At 50.2% G+C, this 18,275-nt stretch overlaps 5 protein-coding genes and 1 non-coding gene across 6 annotated transcripts; 1 reads left to right on the top strand and 5 right to left on the bottom strand.

The window, feature by feature from the left end:
- Nucleotides 1-276: 276 nt before the first annotated feature.
- On the bottom strand, nucleotides 277-1,749 carry BO79DRAFT_243609 (DNA replication factor Cdt1 C-terminal domain-containing protein; the record flags this gene model as incomplete). Its single annotated transcript, XM_025685304.1, has 1 exon — nucleotides 277-1,749. One exon carries the CDS (start codon nucleotides 1,747-1,749, stop codon nucleotides 277-279), a length of 1,473 nt encoding a protein of 490 aa, XP_025542858.1.
- Nucleotides 1,750-2,565: 816 nt separating this feature from the next.
- Nucleotides 2,566-3,502, bottom strand: BO79DRAFT_243608 (uncharacterized protein). The gene is made up of 3 exons (XM_025685303.1): nucleotides 3,220-3,502; nucleotides 3,044-3,144; nucleotides 2,566-2,963 (listed from the first exon to the last, which is right to left on the bottom strand). The coding sequence occupies exons 1-3, from the start codon at nucleotides 3,329-3,331 to the stop codon at nucleotides 2,793-2,795; spliced, it is 384 nt and encodes a 127-aa protein (XP_025542857.1). The 5' UTR covers nucleotides 3,332-3,502; the 3' UTR covers nucleotides 2,566-2,792.
- A 1,227-nt stretch (nucleotides 3,503-4,729) lies between these two features.
- BO79DRAFT_140226 (C2H2 transcription factor) lies at nucleotides 4,730-6,756 on the bottom strand (the record flags this gene model as incomplete). Its single annotated transcript, XM_025678216.1, has 2 exons — nucleotides 4,730-4,894; nucleotides 4,951-6,756. The coding sequence occupies 2 exons, from the start codon at nucleotides 6,754-6,756 to the stop codon at nucleotides 4,730-4,732; spliced, it is 1,971 nt and encodes a 656-aa protein (XP_025542856.1).
- Nucleotides 6,757-12,853: 6,097 nt separating this feature from the next.
- On the bottom strand, nucleotides 12,854-15,407 carry BO79DRAFT_214964 (Golgi transport complex subunit COG5; the record flags this gene model as incomplete). Its single annotated transcript, XM_025683256.1, has 10 exons — nucleotides 12,854-12,933; nucleotides 13,039-13,045; nucleotides 13,095-13,131; nucleotides 13,166-13,173; nucleotides 13,249-13,279; nucleotides 13,399-13,403; nucleotides 13,560-13,562; nucleotides 13,798-13,828; nucleotides 13,859-13,926; nucleotides 14,013-15,407. The coding sequence occupies 10 exons, from the start codon at nucleotides 15,405-15,407 to the stop codon at nucleotides 12,854-12,856; spliced, it is 1,665 nt and encodes a 554-aa protein (XP_025542855.1).
- A 770-nt stretch (nucleotides 15,408-16,177) lies between these two features.
- On the top strand, nucleotides 16,178-16,289 carry BO79DRAFT_t55. Its single transcript has one exon. It is a non-coding gene; the product is annotated as a tRNA-Leu (tRNA).
- Nucleotides 16,290-16,442: 153 nt separating this feature from the next.
- On the bottom strand, nucleotides 16,443-17,765 carry BO79DRAFT_235903 (class II aldolase/adducin domain protein). The gene is made up of 5 exons (XM_025684531.1): nucleotides 17,416-17,765; nucleotides 17,080-17,340; nucleotides 16,886-17,018; nucleotides 16,660-16,828; nucleotides 16,443-16,602 (listed from the first exon to the last, which is right to left on the bottom strand). The coding sequence occupies exons 1-5, from the start codon at nucleotides 17,702-17,704 to the stop codon at nucleotides 16,528-16,530; spliced, it is 927 nt and encodes a 308-aa protein (XP_025542854.1). The 5' UTR covers nucleotides 17,705-17,765; the 3' UTR covers nucleotides 16,443-16,527.
- Nucleotides 17,766-18,275: the final 510 nt, after the last annotated feature.

The following is an 18,275-nucleotide window of genomic DNA, read 5'->3' as shown; positions in this document are numbered from 1 at the left end:
ACGTGTATACGCGTCCGCGCGCCGGGTTAATTAAGGGATCTGCTGCCTGAGGTATGGACATGAAGATGAGGAAAGAATACACTTGGATATACGGATAGGAAAAGCACAGTTATAGTTGTAATACTTGTTTTTATACTATCATTACATACATATGCTAATGCTACATACCGCTGACAATGCAATCATAATGCCGGAGGCATACCAGGCCACCCAGATGAGGTATCAAACAGAACATCCATCCAAACGAAAGACACAGCTTTATCCAACGTAACCATATCAAGCAGCAGAAGCAACAGTTTTCTGCGCCTCGGACCCTTCCCAGCCAAGCTTCAACTGGGCCACCTTGGCCCCAATCTCCTTGGGCTGGACATCCGCACATGACTTAAGAACCACAGACTTCATCTGATTCACCGTGACGAGATTCACCCACCCCCCGGCAATATCCTCCCGGGCCAGAATCTCCAAACAAATCTCCACTTCCTGCTGGGATATCGGACTCCGCACAGAATCCCGGACGTGCTGCGCAATCATCTCGATCCGGAACGGCGTCCGCTGCGCAGCCATCACGGCCTTCGCTCCGGTCCCAACATACCCAGCAGGTCTCAGAAGCGCCAGAACCCCCGAAACCTCCTCCACGCGCTCCGCAGCTGCCCTCCTTAGCAGCTCCTGCTTCGACGGCGGCGGCGGCAACGTCGCCTGTCGCAGCTGCTTATCCTTGATGCGCTCCAGTAACCCCTTCCGCCGCGTACTTGCCGCATCGATCGGTTTCTCTGGCACATCATCCTTCCCATCTGCACGTAACTTCTCCGTCTTCAGTCGAATCACCCCGCCCCTCAAGTCCTGCAACCGTTGCTGTCCCTTCCGGAACGTGGTGAACGGTGTCAACGACTCTTGGATCGTCGCAACGCCCAGCGTGTTGACGAAATCCACCCTCGATTCGTCTCCGTCCACCGCATCCAATGCCTTCTCCCAAAGCAAATCCACGCTCTGCTCAAATCGCTCTTGCAATTCACTCTCGCTCGTCCGCTCCTCGCCCTCCCGTACAATTCGCTCCAAACACACCCTTCCCAGTCCATAATTCGCGATCCGATATCCGGGAAACGCTGTCGATGAGGGCTCCTGGTCCAGAACCCAAAGGAGTCGTTGCAGATCCTTAATTACCACCTTCCGCTTCTTCCAGAGTCGTTCAATGGTAGGGAGCAGTTCTCTCAGGTCGGCAGGGGCAGTAACACCATTGTGCATAGCATGAAGCGCAACAGCCTTCAGGAACGCTCCATGCAGGTTTACGAGATCCTCCACACATGCTGCACGACGATTCACAGGAGCTGGCTTTGTGGTTGTCTTCCTAGCACCTGTGCGCTTCGAGGGGGTACTCGGCGGCTGCTCAGGAACAGCAGTAGCAGCCGAGCCGCTCCTCCTCACTGACACCGATGACCGTGCATAATGTCCACTTCTAGGCGTATTCAAGGTCAATTCTCCCAATCGAAGAGACTTGGAAGGCGTGACCGCATCCGTGCTTTCCACTCCCTGGGGACCCCGGCAGTCGACGTTTTCGAGCTCGACTAGTTTGCGTTTCTTGGAAGGCGTGACCGGGACATTCGTTGTTGTCGTAGCGGGCTTCTTAATATCCGATAAGGAGGGAGGAGCTACAACGCCGGGCTTAGTTGCTCTTGCGAAGCTCTGGATGCCTGGTTGCTGCTGCTGTTGCAGGCCTCTGGCCGCCTGCCTTGTGGAATAAGTGCGCGGCATCGCGGTTTCCGATTATTAAAATGAGGAAATTAAGGGATAGGAATCCTATTGGCGTATCATAGAGTAATTATTAAACAATTAGACCCTTAAGATAAGATAGGATATAAGTAGTAGTAGTGTATGTATGGGAAGTCTGGGGAAAGGAGGAAGAAGATAATATGAGTGTTAGAGAAAATCCACTAAAACGGGGAATGATTATTCTTTTTTCTTTAAGGGATGGGACAAATGGATGGGTAACAGCGGGTAGCGTGGATTTTAGGTGGAGTTCACGCGCGACGCGATCAAGGCGCGTCTGGTGTCTTTGGCGTATCCGTGTTGGCCGGAAAGGGTAATATTAGTTTTGAGTTGGAACTTTAGCTGCGGGTCATGATCACATTGACTTTTGATGGATGCAGAAGAGGGTTATATCATACACTTATTCACTTGAAAGAGATTGTTGTTTTCTCAATATAAGCCATACTTTCTTGGTCTCATATGACTAGAATGAATGTTGATATTTCTCAGTCTCTACAGCAATAATCAGCCTCGGAATGCAGCATACCGTAACCCCCCGCACTGTAGTCTAGACTAAGTCCTGCAGATTGGGGTCGGAGGTATGCTCTAGAACATTGCTCCCTCTGTCTCTCTCTCCCCACTATTTTTGCACTTTAGTTGGGTAGTTGGCTAGACCGTAGTCATCTAACCTTACTAACTAGGTCATACTCTGGCTCCGCACAACTACGTAACTATCCCACTTAACCATAATCCAACCTATACAGACACCAGTATTCAGACATAGAGAGAAGATGGTAGATAAATGCATCATCCATTAACATAACACCATCACCTTAACCCAGATACACGTAGTTAAGTACATGAACAACATATCCAGACAAGACGCAACTCGTCATTCTTATCATCAGAATAATTATAAAAACGATGCATATTAAGAAGGCATCAACATCATAAAGCCCAGCCCAGCTAAGCCTCGTTTTCCAATCAACCACCCTTCCTACACCTCCTCACCATCAATCATATAAAATCACTTCCAAGAGGCTTCAAGATTATTTCTTCCCTCCAAACCACCCCGACACGGCCCCCTTCGCCTCCGCTGCCTTCTCCTCAACCTTACCCTCCAACTTCTCAGCCCCGGAGCGCAACTCAGCCGTCTTGTCGCGACCAATTTTCTCCAGACGGTTCATGCTATCTTTGGCGTCTTTGCTGGCGGTATCGATCTATCACCATCATCACACAATATCATTAGCATTCATCGTCTCACACCATGTGATAAAAAGAGAAGAAGGGTATGACATACCGCCTCATCAACATTCAACCGTGCCTCATACGCTGCCTTTTCACCTGCCTTCTCGGCTTGATCGCCTGTGGGTGCCTTGAGACGGGCGAGATGGGCGTCATCTATAATACCATCGAACATCCAGCATTAGCAAACACCCATCGTCAACGATGAAAAGAAAGAAGTGGCTAGCATACGTCTCATCTCCTCCTTCGCAACCTTGGGATCGCCTCCAGCGCGGTACATGTAATAGCCACCGGCGCCGAGGGCAGCAATGCCGAGGTAGAGAGCGGTAGGGTTCTTCGACATGGTGAATGTATGTATGTATGTATGAACTTTCTTCAGAAGGTATAGACAGACAATTCGAATGGAATGCTTGTTATTGTTGTTCGCAGCTTGAATGAAATCCGGTACAGGAGGGAGACAACAGACAGGTACTTATAGATTGTAGATGAGTTGAAGCTGGAAATGAAACCTTTGGTTGTTAGGCTGGGCAAAGAGAAAGTAATGAGTGCAAGTGGCTAACTAACTAGGCAGTGTCACAGGGTATGACGTCTTTTGGGGGGTTAGGGTCCGGCTTCGGTCTTCTTCTCCTCTTCGTCGGGTGGTGCAGTCGGTTCTTTTTTTGTTTTCTTGTTTGTTTTACTTATGAATTATTAGGTGTTTTTGCTTGTGCGAATCAGATGATCTGGGTACTTGATTCAATTGTAGAGGTTTGTATTGTTACTACTTCTCTCATATATTGTTTGTGTAGTAGAGGTATGTGCAGATAGCCACAGAGCTATGCTGCTCCGGCGCGGCGAGGATCGGCTGCGGGACCGACACTACGTCACTGCAAGGTCATCGGGTCCAACGGCTTCCATGACCCAACTCTTCTTGCTTCTGACACAAGTACTAACGAAGGACATAAGGTAGATGTTGCTGGAGTGGGCTGTTGTTAATCGAACACGTCATGATGGGGCTGTTATCTACTTCATGTTGACTATGTAGTAGTTACCCACCAGTTACAAAGTACAATTGGAATGGAATTGATTCTCTGACATTTATCACTTTACCCGCAGCTGGTTGCTAATTGAATCCTCACTGTCGCAGAAAAAAAGACACATATAATGAAATACACAGAGGGCCACACTTGGACACCACAAGGAGAGCGCAATGGATAGATATAGACAGAAGCCGAACACACAATCGAAGCCACACCACGACCAGAGTAGGAAACTCCTTCCATAACCTCGTAGCTGAGCTCGAGATCAAGGCCGGGGGGTATCTTCATGCACTATGGACAGCAGACCGGAGGTGATGAGAACGCCAAAACATGCAACCGGACAAGAAAACCAAAAGACAAAAAGAAAAGAAAACACCCGAACGAAGACACAGCAATTGTCAGAGAAGCCCATATATCGATCCAACCCACTGATGCATTATTCGTCAGTCATCACATCATAAAGATTCCCGCAGCCGAGCGGTGGTGTGCAGCTCCGAGTAACGAGAGGCTAAAGTATCTAGCAATCCGCAGTTATATCAAGAACAAAGAAAATGTAGAGGATCCCCCAGAAAGAAAAAGACCGGGCGCCCCGTACTATACAACTCCGGCTCGAAACAAAAGAGGAAATGGCGGGAAAACCGAGAAAGATCGACTTCGGAATTTGAAACCACTCAAACCCCCTGCTCGCAGAGGACATCCAACATGTTCACACCAAGACTTCTTCACAGGAACAGCTTCGCTGCGCTTTTGTTCTCACTCGTGGCAACGGCAACCAGTGCCTCCAGCCGACCCATTCCAGGCTCTCGGGCGGTGTGGGGTAGGAATTCGGACCGTGGATCATGTTTGCCGTGATAGCTATCAGTCTGTGGGGGAAGCGGGGGACAGGCCTGCAGTTCAATCAGTGATTTGGCCCTCAGCGATACTCCGGGTAACGGGTGCGTACTGCATGAGAAGTATCGGATGAAAACGGGGGGTGGTGCGGCTCCACATAGCCATTGTTGTGCACAATGGCGGGATGGTATTCTAGGGACGCCGTTGAGGGAGTATGTACCCCTTCACTGCTACTGGAGTCCTCAGGCGAAGTTCGCGTGGCCTGAGAGCTCGAGGTAGCATTGCTGTAGGAAGGAGCATGCCCATGTCCTCGGTAATCGTGGAACTGTGGTTGGTACGAAGACGAGGGGCGAGATCCCACATTGTGAATCTCTGCAATGGTCTGCTGGCTCCAGTTCGATGCGTCCCGCTGTGGGGGCTTGTCTCTGATGTGCAGGCCAGTGAGGTTCGTGTGCAATGACATGTCCCAAGAGACATGGCCCCGTCGGTGACCAGGGCCAGAGATTGGCGGCGCCGGTCGTTTAGCGGGCTGTGTGTAGTTGTAGCCCCCGGCAAGGTTATAATTCGGAGGAGGCTTGTTGGGGTTGTCGATCTGCATCGGACTCGACCGCCGAACGGGCGGTGTCAAGGGCCTTTGAGCCACCACCTTATCAAAGCTCTCAATTCCAGGCAGCCGCGGTGGCTGCTCTGTTGATCCATTGGCGCCAAAAGATGGCTTAAACACTTCTGGCGTCTGGTAGTTGCTGAGACCGCTTGTAGCAGGCCGAGGGACCGTAGACCAAGTCGAAGGATGCCAAGTCCTTCTCCGGAGATCAGCGTCGGTAGCACCGTGGTTTGTTTCGTCGCGGGAGAGTGAGTAGGACGAGCTGACAGGGCTCGCATAGACGCCTCCATGAGGAGCATACGCTTGCGTCGGAACGTAGTTCGGCGGGTAGGCATTGACGTGTTGCGATGCGAACGGGTTCGCACCCGTAGGAACGGAGAGACGGCGGGCGGCAGTTTTGCCCTCCCAGAAGCCCGAGGCCTGTGATGCCGTAGAGATGGGGGAAGCCACGTGCGGGCTGCCGTTGCCGCCCGCTGAGAAGATGTGGTGAGACGGCGTGTAGGGAGATCCGCCGGCTGTTGGACCGGGTATTCCGCGGGCTGGTGGCGTGCTAGGGGCGTCCATCGGCTCCATCAGACGCGCCCTATCATTCGCCATCATCAAGGGTGGAGGTCGGCGACGAAGCTCCTGGGGCTGACTGAAGGTGGACGCAGTTGAGGTAATGCTCGACGCAGATAGGTTTCGACTGTGACCTCTGCTATGGGTTCCCTGACTGCCCGCGGTTCCTGCTCTAGCTCGACCTTGGGGTCGTACACGGTCTGTCCGGATCTGGCGCTGGAATCGTGTTCCAGTGGCTGCAAGAGAGTCTCCAGGAATTTCCTCGTTGACGTGCACCGTCTGAGCATGCTGTCGCAGATTATCGAGACGGGAAAAGCGACGTGAACAGTGACACTGAAACGGACGTTCTCCGGTATGCTTGCGGATATGTCGAGCGAGATGTTCACTTCTTGTAAAACTCAGGTTACACGGTGGGAAGTCTGTGCAATAGAATCGTTGACCCTTCTTCTTTTTCGAAGGTGGAGCGCCACCCTTATTTTCCGCCTCATGTTCAGATCCTTCATCCGACTCACCGTGTACAGCATCCTCTGAGGTCAGCGATGCACTCCCCTGGGAGTCGGCATGGTGATGTGAGTCTTCGATGCTATTTATGTTTCGAGGCGTGCTCTCGTCGTGGGCAGCGATCATGGACGATGTCGTATCTTGGGGCGCCGCGCCGGGCTTGGCGTGAGGGCGAGGTGTGGAAGATGTTGTCGCCTCCTCCATGACGCGGTCTGGCGGCGATGAAATATTATTCACAGGTAAGAATGAAGACATATTGACAGCGAGGGCAACCCTCGACTCCACCGAGTAGTCTATGTACTGTTCCGAAAACCGGGCAGGCGAGCGATCGACGGAATGCGAGCTCGAGCCGTTTCAAGGGTGAAAGATGGAGGTTTCAAGATGTCAAAAACGCGGTGTCGATCGCACGATGCTGACTACTGGATAAATGTGCGCAGCAATGTAAGCAAATGAACCATCGTGTTTGAACATAATTTCCGTTGTGTGAATAGATTTTACCACCTCAAAGAAGGCGTAAACATTACCAGCAAGGGAGTAGTGAGGGGGAGTCTTTGTGGTTTCTGGTATCGGGCGAACGAGGAGGGGGAGGAAAAAAAAAGAATTTTGGAAAACTTACGAAGGAGGGGAGGTAACTCAAGGTGTTTTGAAATCCGAGCGAGGGGTTGAAAAGTGAGGAATGTTGGAGACAAATGGCGATGACCTGTTTAGCCGAATGCCCGACGAAGATGGCGAAGCAAGGGTAGCCAGGTTGTACACGATAGATGGAAGGGCACGACCATTAGGTGTGAGGACGCATCGCTCACAGATCGACCTGGCCGAGAGGAGGTAGGGACAGCTGGTTGATCGACCGACAGATAAGACTGGTGGACTGAACGGGCAGAAGGATACGATGACGGAGAAGGGAGGGAGGTGAGGTTTAAGGCAGGTGTATCGGTGATCACTAATAGGAAAAGAGGCGGCGGCGGCGACGGAGGATGAGGACGTGGTAGTTGGAGGTGGTCAGCGGTGGTTGTTGTTTGGAGAGATTTGGCGGACTCGATCGAGTTTCCCGCCGACGTCGAGTCCTGGTTGTGGGTATGACAGTCAGGACACCGACCCAGCCAAGACCTGAACTAATGGCAATAAAAATAGGTGTATCGCGAACCGATCGGGCCCCTGGTTTACGGATCGTCCGGGGAGAAACCAGGCATGCGCAACGGAAACAATAAACGGAGAAGTCAAATGAAAATAGAACAGGATGAAAAAAAAGAAAGAAAAACAACAACAACAACAACCGAAATCAGAAACTAAAATGTGATATGGAGTGCCACAAAAAATCAAAAATTGTATGAATCATATAAATAGTATAGGGACGAAACCAACCAGGTCCAAGCTAGGCTGGGCACTAGTAAGCGATGATGTACAGGCACCAGGGCCACGAGGGGCGGTGATGGATGGGAAGGATGAGGGGAGGGGGAGGGGGATTTGTTGGAAAGGAAGGGAAAGGAAGGATGGGAAAGAATGGAAAGGGAAGAAGGATGGATGGTCAGAGGGTGAGACGGGAAAGTCAAGTAAGTAGGCGAAGAAAAAGAACAACAAGAGAGGAAGAGGAGGCTGATGGATCCCAAACTTTAGATTGGAGGGAAGGGAAGGGTGAGAGTCCATACAAGTAGTAGTAGTACTAGTAGTGTGTAGCCTGTAACCAGGGTGAAGATGACGGCAACCCACCCACCCCAAACAGGTGAATGGTGACGACGATAGTGCCGGGCGTCAGGACCCCAGCCAGAAACACTTCAGGAGGAGATGGAGAAGCAGCTGGAGGCTTATCGGAAACAACGGTCGATTCGGCAGCGGACGGGGAAACGAGTGGGCACAAAGAGGAAGAGTAGTGTAGTAGTGAATAGAGAGTAGATAGTGGTAGAAAGAGAAGAAAGAGGAGGTGAGAAGGGAGAAAGATGAGGAGAGAAAGAGAGAGAGGTTCAGAAAGAGACGAAACAGGCGTCAAGAGGAGGGGGAAAAACCGGTGGAGAGAGAAGAAGAGTACTAAGTAGTAAGTAGTAATGGTGGTAGATAGTGGTAGCGGTAGTGGTAGTGGTAAGTATAAAGTCGAATACTCATCCAGAAAGAGTAAGAATCCTTATTTTACTTAATATTTTTCTTCTCTTTTTCCCCCTTTGGGTACCAGACAAATTTACCCTACAAGAAAGAAAGGGAGAAAAAACCACCATCTATTCAGACTACAAGGCTGAGTACCTTCGGTCGGGGGTACAGGGTACTTAGATAGAGAGCGGCGACTTGGCCAGTCACCGCCGCAATGCTACGTACGATCGTTGGAGAGGAACGGATAGCGCCTGAGTTTACAGTTTGATCAACATGACGGTGACGATGCGGATTTGTCCTCTATAGAGTTCGGGCGAATAATGAACTCACCGGGGGGTTGAGAGTGAAGGTTGATAGGTAAACTCTTTTAGCCCCAGGTACTGACGACTTGGTCCGGACCGATGGACACGAATCATCGATCGCAAGACCGGTGGAGATACTCCAGTTGGATGAATTCATGAGCCAGTCTCGCCGACGGTTGGAGCCTTGGGTTTGCCTGAACGATGGGAAGTTGGACTGTAGGATTCTGTTTCATCGAGTGGTCATCGGTCGGCAACCCCGGTTTTATCCCTTCCCGACACATCGCAGAGAAAAGAGACAAGAAAAGAAAGATACGATAGTATCTACGAGGCAAAGTACCTGATACACCGATATGGCGAGATTGGAGGTATCCAGTATCCCAAGGAAGACAAAAAATGAGAGAGGATGGGCACACCGAATCAATACCGCTCGTACGCGCCGGTATGAACCCCGTATCAGGAACCCAGCGCTTAGCAATCGCCAGAGAAGGAAGCGGGCAACAAGATGGGCTGGCTTGCGAAGACCCTTCCCAAGGGTTTGATCACCTTCCCTCGAGAACCCAAAACTTATTCGGATGAATGGGCTTCTTCGAGGTTGTTTCTCGGTAAGGCTGGCTAAATTGGCCCCAAAAGAAGTTCTCGGCCCAGGTCTGTCTGGAGCGGTGCCATGGTCGTCTGGATCAAGGGTCCTTCTTGGACAGTTCATATAACGGAGGAGGCCCGTCCAAGAAAAAGAGTGGTGAGTGGTGAGGCACCAGGCACTGCAGCCAGTGGGGCACCGCAGAGGGGGGCACCGATCGGCTACTTTTTCCCGGTGCCAGGGCTGCCCGTCAACTGGACGGATTACTGTTTGATGATTCATGAATCGTTCTTGCCCGGCTGAGTCCAGGTGCTGACCAGAAATCCTCCGCGGATGGCCCACGGGCGGCGACTCTCGGTGACGTTAACCACTCAATGCTCCCTCGCCCCTTTGTCTGGTAAGTTTGACCGGTGACAAAACCCCCAGCCCAGATCTGCTCTTCTCTTCTTCGCCTTTGGTCTGTCCACCACCCAGACATCCGTTCGTGAGTTTGGAGGGGAAAAGGAAAAGGGCCTGAGCCAAATGTTGCGGTGCAGAGTGTGTGCCATGTCTCGTGGCGTGGCACAGAGCGGCGTTACCGGGCAATCCGGGGGTTCGAGAGGGGGAGAAGAGGGAAAGAATAGTGAAATAGGGAAAAGTTGACTAATTGCCTAAATACACACATTGTGACTGACTGACTGACTGCCTGCCTGCCAAACTAGATTCCGTATAGACTAAACGGATTAAAGGTACATGAAGGTCCACCTTTCTTTCAGTGTGGACGGTATATTGTGAGATCTAGGCTGCAATGCTGCCGGAGAGGGGAGGCACAGGGTGCGACGACTGCGTAAGCCGGCCAACGCCTGACTGGATTATCAAACGGCCCAGGACAGCAGGATTCAGCGTGGAATACGAACGGAATGTCGCACAATGGGTTCCGGGGCTTCCACACCTGCAGTTTGAGGTGGAATTCTCCGGGCCGAACGCTGCAGTACCTTACATCGGCCTCGTCACAAATTCATGTCCTCGCCGGTATACTACTGAGTAGATGGCTCGACATCTCAGTGTCATCTCACATTCAACGGCACACTCTATTTGAGACGCTCACTCCGTTTCATAATCCCCACCAAGGAAGATTAGCAGTATCGTCATGACAATGTCGATGTTAATGGCAGTGATATACGTCAGGCCTGAACTAACTGGCTGAAAGCTTGTTCCTGATTAACGAAGAGCGCAGCATTAACCCCCCAGCAGGCTTCATCATGGCCGCGTTCAGGACATTGATAAGGTTCCTTCTTGAACTCAAGACCCCGGTGGACAATAGTAATTCAATTTATTTAGACTCTGGGGAAAACCTGGAGCAAAGTCAAAGTAGGGCACTCAGGTGTCTGCACGCATCTCCTCGCCAGCCTCTCTAGCACCTGCAAACGGCACGGGAGTCGATGGAAGCTTCTTCATCGCGTCTATGACCTCTGGTTGATGCGGGACAAAGAGGAGTCCATCTGGGGGTGCACGCGGACAGCTAACGCCACATGTTAGAGTGATGATGTGCTCCCCGGTATGGAGATTGGAGTCAAAAGCGCGCCGATTGACAGCAGCTTTCCCTGGATTCCCCATGCGCGGGGCTACTTAGCCTAAGCATGGAAGAGATAACCCAAGTAGGCGGAGCACCGTGCTTATAGGACGTCGGAGTATAGGCCTGCGAGCCTCGCAAAAGTTACTTTACCGTGGTGAGTAAAGATGTGAACAATGCATTAGTGTCCCGCATTGGCCTTATTGATGGGATCGTGGGGGTTTTACAGTACTGTGTACACTTCTCTCCAGCCCAGATTGGCAGCCAATGTCCAGCTATTTTGGAAACCCACACGCTGAACAGGCTATTCAATTTGAGCCGTGCTATACAACGACATATGTCATATGTCAGCATGAAGCAACCCGTCAGTTGCCCGATCCTAGATTAACCTAACTTCCACTCGGAAGGTAGCGGCACCAAGCTCTAGTTGAATCAGTCCGGTCCCCCAGACCTTCAACTCCCAGCAGGATCGTAAAAACTAGCACCTCAAACCAAGTCCGATCTCGCCATCATTCCCAGGGTCGAAGGGAAGAGGGGGTGGAAACGCTCGTCTCGTAAAAAAGGGCGGGTAAGTTAGTTCCCCCCTCTAGCACTGCAGAGATCCGGTCTGGGTGATCGACGTGGCACTGCCAGTCTAGTAATCCACCAATGAACAGGTGCAAGAGCAGGTAAGGCACAGGAGCACGGGCGAACGCACAGGTAAAGGTACCACGCCTCCCCGACCAGCAGGCCCATTCATCATTGCACCACCACCATCTTTCTCCTCCATTTGCACTGGTTGCTTGCCCCTCATTTCCAAAACCTGATAAGCCCACCGGCACACGCGCGCGCCACTGAGGGGCAAAAAAGAGAGTCAATCAGGTTTAGTTTCCCCCTTTTGTGCCAAGATCATCTTTAGTGGCTACTACGATGTCCATCAAGGGGGAGCGGTAGGGAGACAAGAGGAGGAAGATGGCTGTAGTAAATGCTGAAGAGGGATAAAAGCGGGTGTGAGGGGATCCCGTAAGACAGGTTCAATCAATGATGATGATTGATGACAGGTGACACGGGTCTGTCCCATCCCTGTTGTATCTGAAACATCGATAATCGGCGATGACGGGAACTGCCAGTGCATCCCTCGCCTCTAATCTATCTATTATTATTTCCTTTCACCTTTTTTCCCCTTCCCCTCCTTGCCGTCGGGTTCTTATCAATGGGAAAGCGGGGTTATGATAAGTAACTTGTGTAGTCCAAGTGGGATGTCCCCGGAGCTAATGAGAAGAGGGGAGAATAGAGAAAGGGAAGAAGAAGGGCGCGTGCACGGATGTATGTGGTGTGTGTGCTATCTGGCCTAGCTGACTGGCTGACAGGACTAACTAGTAGTGGTTTCGTTTTTTCCTTAGTCTGCTTGTGCTACCCGCTGAGAGATGGAGTACAAAGCAGGTACCTGCGTTGCAAGAGAGGGGTGTACCTGGTAAGGTATTGTTGGGGTATCTACTACTACTACTACTACTACTACTACTACTACTACCTAGTACTTCATTGTTCGTTGAACATATACCATCTTCTCCGTATAGTAGTAGATAATCAACACCCAAACCACTTGATAAATATGCACAATAAACAAGTAAGAAAAAAGACAATAAATAAAGAAAATTAGGAATCCCATCAGCAACAAGTTATCCACCTAAACGCTTACGTATAAGACCCCATCAGATCACAGCGGGTCCTGCATCCAGAATGCTGACGTCTTACATTATGTGATTATATCTCTCTCTTTCTCCGGCGGCAAAACACTTCCTCTCTACACACACTGCAGCACACTAATGGAACAACATATATCATAGCGCAAGTAAGTATCTACTAAACGGTGCTTTCCTTCCATCCGTCCTTGATCAATCCCTTTCCGCCGAAGAATATATATCTCCAGCCATAGATATCATCTATATCATTAGGTATACACACTACTTTGTAGCACCCGACTAACTAACAGATTAAGAAACTAAATCGAAACCCAAACCCCAAACTTAACCTAATACTTAAGTTACCTGTAGACTAACTAGTTAACTTAGTATCTAGTTACTAAGTAACATGTATGACTCACATCATACATCAACCCAGCCAACCAACCAACAATCCTCCTACCACCTAGTACACAGGCTGTATACTACTTACGCATTACTCTATCGATAATCCATGATTAAGTCAGTGCGTATCGTATCTAGGCACAGACATAACATACATACATACACACTTACGTAGTGGCAAAAAAGCAAATCCATTCTAAAACTATACCATAGTAGTAATTGTAGTAAGAGTAAACCCTAAATATGAACAAAATATCCTCCGACAAAAATTATCAGCCCACAAACATCAAATATCAGATAACCAAATCAGTCAAAGCATACGTATGCTAGCTTAGTAGTAGTAGTAAGTAGACCATTCAGTAACATAAAGAAAAGAAAGAAAAACAAAAGAAGAGGGAAAGAAAAGTAAAAGTGAGGCGAAGTAAACCCCCCATGATTGGTTCAGAGATGTTACGGTTGCACAGTTGAGTAATACTACTTACTACCTACCACTTTCACGCTTACTATTTATTTTGTTTGGAGATGTGGAAGAATAAGGCAAGCCAGGGGGGATGGGGGGAGGGGATGGGGCGCAGGTGGGTTGGTGTCAGCTGATGATGATGATTATGCTGCATGTATGCATGTAGGTATGTATGTGTATGTGGTCAGTGTGTACCTGATGGACATGTACCGTGTCTAATTCACATTTCACATGGGAAATGGGTCTGTTGTACTACTTACTCTTTCTTGCTTGCTTGTTTGCTTGCTTTGACTGTGTGCCTGAGGTAACTAACTTACTCACTGTGCATACATAAGTGTTTGATGGTTTGTGGTAGGGTATATTATGGCGTTATTGTATTTAGTTGGTAGCTATTTATCATTATAATACATACTGCACAGCCTTAAATCCACCCCCATCATGCCTGTCTATCTAGTACACTGGCAATAGAACTGACCATAACAGCTGCTTCCCTTTCCCAGCTCCTCTCCAATCCCGAGTCCACCCCCAGTCGCTTCTCAGTCCCGAGAATCGACGTGGGGAGCTGCGAGCCCCGCAGAACGCAGTCCTTGACTTCCTTCTTGATACGGTCCCGATTGGAGCGCAATGTCCGGGCGGAGACACCGCCGCGGTTGATAATTTCCTGCACACGACCCGCGAGGTACGATGCGAGTGATCGCCAGAAGTAAGATGGGAGGGAAGACGTGTCAAGAGCATTCAGCAATGGTTGCAGCAAATTATTCTTGCCACTGGCTTGGACCTGTGGTTCCGGCTGTTCCCCGTTGCGGGTGCCAGCAGCTGCAGCTGCAGCAGGTGCTGCTGGGGGGAAGAGTGGATGCGAGGGTGGACGCAGGTTGTTGAGAATAGCTTCCAGGGCAAAGACATCCTGGCAGCGTGCAGACAGGTCGGAGAGAGTGCGCTCGAGAGTGGGCAACATGGTGAGCGCCCGAGTGAGGTTACTCAGGGACGAGGAAATGGCCGTTTGCATGTATCCTTGCAGGGTTGAGAGGAGCAAGTCTGGCTGGAAGCTTGCTGCGGAGGTGACATTCTTAGGGACCGGCGATAACAGATACAAGATGTTGACGGCAGAAACGAGGCGTGCTCTGGCATCGCGCGCCTGTTTGTAACTCATTTGTGACTGGGAGCCAGAGCCTGCACTTGCAATGGTCGACATGGTGAATCGACCGATGGCTTGCTGTGCTCTCGTCTTGACCATGTTCTCGGCGGGAATGACAAGCTCACTGCGCAGTGTTCGGATGACTTTGACACGGTCTAGTCCATGGCCCTCCTCGCCTACTGCCGTCTCAGAGAACATTCGACGTAGACTCACAATCGTGGAGGCGGCCCGTTCCAGCGTCCGGTAGTCATCCTTTGCAGGGGCTGTGGCATCAAGACCCCCGATCTCTGCAAGCTGGCTCTCCAGCTGTCGGCCTAGAGAAAGGCAGCGTGCAACCGCTCGTGCGAGTCGTACAGTAGCCAACGACTTCTCTGCAGCCACCCTGGCCTCATCGGCAGCTTCCCATTTGCGGAGAACTTCCCTTTCCAGCCGCTCATATCCCTGCGTTACCGAAGCGATCTGCTCTTCGGCTTCTTTGAGGATACGGCCCGCTGCGGCGGTCTGGTCGCGCGTGTGCGTCAGTAGGGGGAGGGCAGACTTAGTGGTCAGCGCATGGATGTGGGTGTCGATCTCCTGAAGATCGAATAACACCCGTGAAAGCGGGGTTGAAAGGTCCAGCGGTGTGTCTGTTGCATTGTTGGTGGCTACAACCAAGGAATTGGCAAACGAGGCGGGTGAGAATTCCGGGTCTAGGAAGGCCTCGTAGTCTATGTATGAGGGTTCACCGTCCGCCATGGCTTGTGGCGTCTGATCGGGGAGACAATCAGGGAAGTAAACAGGTAAGAAAAGATTGGGAGGAAAGAAAGAAGCAGCGAAATTGGAGAATATGGAACTGAAACTCAAAATAAGAGAGGCTTGGGTATCACCGTATCGAACAAAGCAGATGGATTACAGGCCAGCCGTGTTGTTTACCCCAGGTGGCCGCTTGACCGCAGAACAATCAAAGCTTAATGTGGCAGAGACTCCCATGTGATAGAGAGGATAGAATGGGGGATGCTGATCCAGCTAGCCATCGTTCAGCTCAAATGCTCGTGAAGACAAGCAACAGCAGTTGTTGTTCGGGATGCCATGTGTCGCCTAGTGCATTAGTCAGCTGGCATAAGACGGTGTATATTTCCCAAGCACATCCTGCCAGGTCAGTCTATATCTGACATGGTTTACAACACACTGCATTCACATTGGTCGCTTGTATGTCCGATGATGGCAGTATCATCGTCTTGTGAATAGTAATCTCCTACCACATTTCATATCTACATCTACTGACTCGCGTTCTGCCAACATGTACCTGGTAAGGTTCTGTGTCCCCAGAGTGGTCGATAAACTTTTATCAATCTTAGTTGTATTTTCTCCTTAGACCCATAGTAGACCCACATATAGCACACGAGTCAATCACTGAATGTAAATAATATTTCAGGCACATTCATGGCCATATAACAACCTCGTTATTGTTGTGTCGGATCTTTTGGAAAATATAGCATTAAACAGCAGCCCAATTCATCAATCAAGGCAAGATGGCCGAGTTGGTCCAAGGCGTCAGGTTAAGGTCCACCTTAATACCCAGCTTCACAGCTTCCTGATCATCGTAAGATGGCGTGGGTTCGAATCCCACTCTTGTCATATCTTTTTCCTTTTTCCACACTTCTCAAGCGGAGAGGTAGTTAGGTCTTTTTTTTATAATGTCCCTTGTCTATCGATCACATCTATTAGATTAAAGTGGCACGAGGAAACACGTGCTCTTGTAGGAGGCTCTATGCGATCTTCGGCAATAGGGTTGTTTTATCTTCAAGGCTGCAGACATTGCAATGAAAATGTAGAATGCATATTATGGACACTTTTGCTAGCAGACACCGGTTCCTTATTGCAGAACCCTTCCGTTAGTCTCTTCAACGATCAGCTCGTACTCAGGCTGGAACTCGGTATAGAAGTTGTGCTGTATATCGTCAGCCATCCATCCATCCACTACAGATTCTACAGAAGAGTAACTCACATGGTTCTGCGCAACATCAGCAGTATACTGCGCCACTTCATTCGAGATGATCCTCTTCGGAACGCCGTTCGCGGCCGCTGCTTCAGCCAGCAACTGCGTGTGGCAGGCATTGTCTAAGCTAAAGTAGAGGAAAGCCGCCTCGTCGACGGTTCGGCCCACGGTGAGAAGACTGTTCTCCTTCGTTAGTACATGATATTCTTGTTATTACTATATGCATCCGACTCACCCATGGTTCTGCAATATGCAAGCAATATTGTCCTTTCCTAGGGCACGGGCAATCTGCTCACCCTCCTCCTGCGCAAGGGCAATACCTCCATGGTCCTCATAGACACTGACCTTTCCGTACAGGTTGCATGCATCTATAGATACCAAATTAGACAACCCCTCTCAAGCAGCTAGTGTCAAAATGAATCTACTAACCCTGAGTAAGCATCTCAATCGGCTTTCCAAACGCACTCCACGTCTTCCCATGAATCGAATGCGTATGCGCCGCAGCAATAACATCCGGCCTGGCCTTGTGAATTTCAGAATGGATCATGAATCCGGCCTCGTTGATGGGCAGCTGAGCACCACCCCCAGTGACATAACCCTCTGCGTCAACGAGGACAAGATCCGATGCTTTGATGGTGGAGAAGTGCTTGGCGAAGGGGTTCATCCAGAAGTGGTCCTTTAGGATAGGGTCTGTAGCGCATCCCATTAATACTTGTCGAGCCGTACTTCTGCAATTGCATTGTGGTACTAGAAATGATCACTCACCTCTCATAGAAATGTGACCCGACACACCCTCCCCGTATCCTTTCTTACCAAAGAATCGAAACGCAGCAGCCATATGCTCCTTCATCCACTGCCGCTTAGCCACAGGATCGCTAAAAGTCGGGATACCCCGTAGCTTGAGCGTTCCGGCGCGATTCCCCCGCGCCACAGATTGGAACTCCTTGTCGTTGGCGGCATCTTCGATGTGGGCTTTGCTGGTGGAGCTGTTGTTGTCGGCCGCTACGACGACGGGGACGGGGTTAGTGGTGGTTTCGGTGATGGTAGCGGACATGGTGACTAGTAAGTAGTAGAGTACCCTCTCTCTGGTTTGCGGTTTAGTTTCTGGAATAGAATGTCCTGGGGAGAAGAGGGGAAGATGAGTTGGCGGGGACAAAGTATAAATAATAGATGTATGAGGGGCACGCTAGATACTAATCTACAGTCTTTATCCTTTAGGCTTATCGCAGCCCCGGAATTGCATGTCAAGTAAGATGATAGGCGCACTGCGCCGAAGGGACGGGGGCTCTGATAGCTTGATAAGAGCTGTGCCCCGGCCCGGGGTCGTGCGCCTTCCGGGGACATGGTTCCATCCATGTCTGATAGTGTGTGCACTGATCCGGATGACAGTACCCGGATGTATATCATTCTTTTCTTGAGGGTGTAAAGTATAATAATCAAGTATTTCATGTTTAGGAGAGGCTGTGAAGTCTGTATTGTTCAACTTGTGTGTTTCTTGGGGGGTTGGGATCATTGCTCATTGCCGTTGCAAGAAAATGAGCTATTCAACCACTGCACTGTATATTGCTAGATCCGTGGATGTGATTATAGTTTAACAAACTACCAGGGTGTAATGATGCAACCAG

This window comes from Aspergillus costaricaensis, assembly GCF_003184835.1.
Source record: "Aspergillus costaricaensis CBS 115574 unplaced genomic scaffold BO79scaffold_6, whole genome shotgun sequence".
NCBI classification, from domain to species: Eukaryota; Fungi; Ascomycota; class Eurotiomycetes; order Eurotiales; family Aspergillaceae; genus Aspergillus; species Aspergillus costaricensis.
This window is presented reverse-complemented; position numbering and strand designations above follow the sequence as displayed.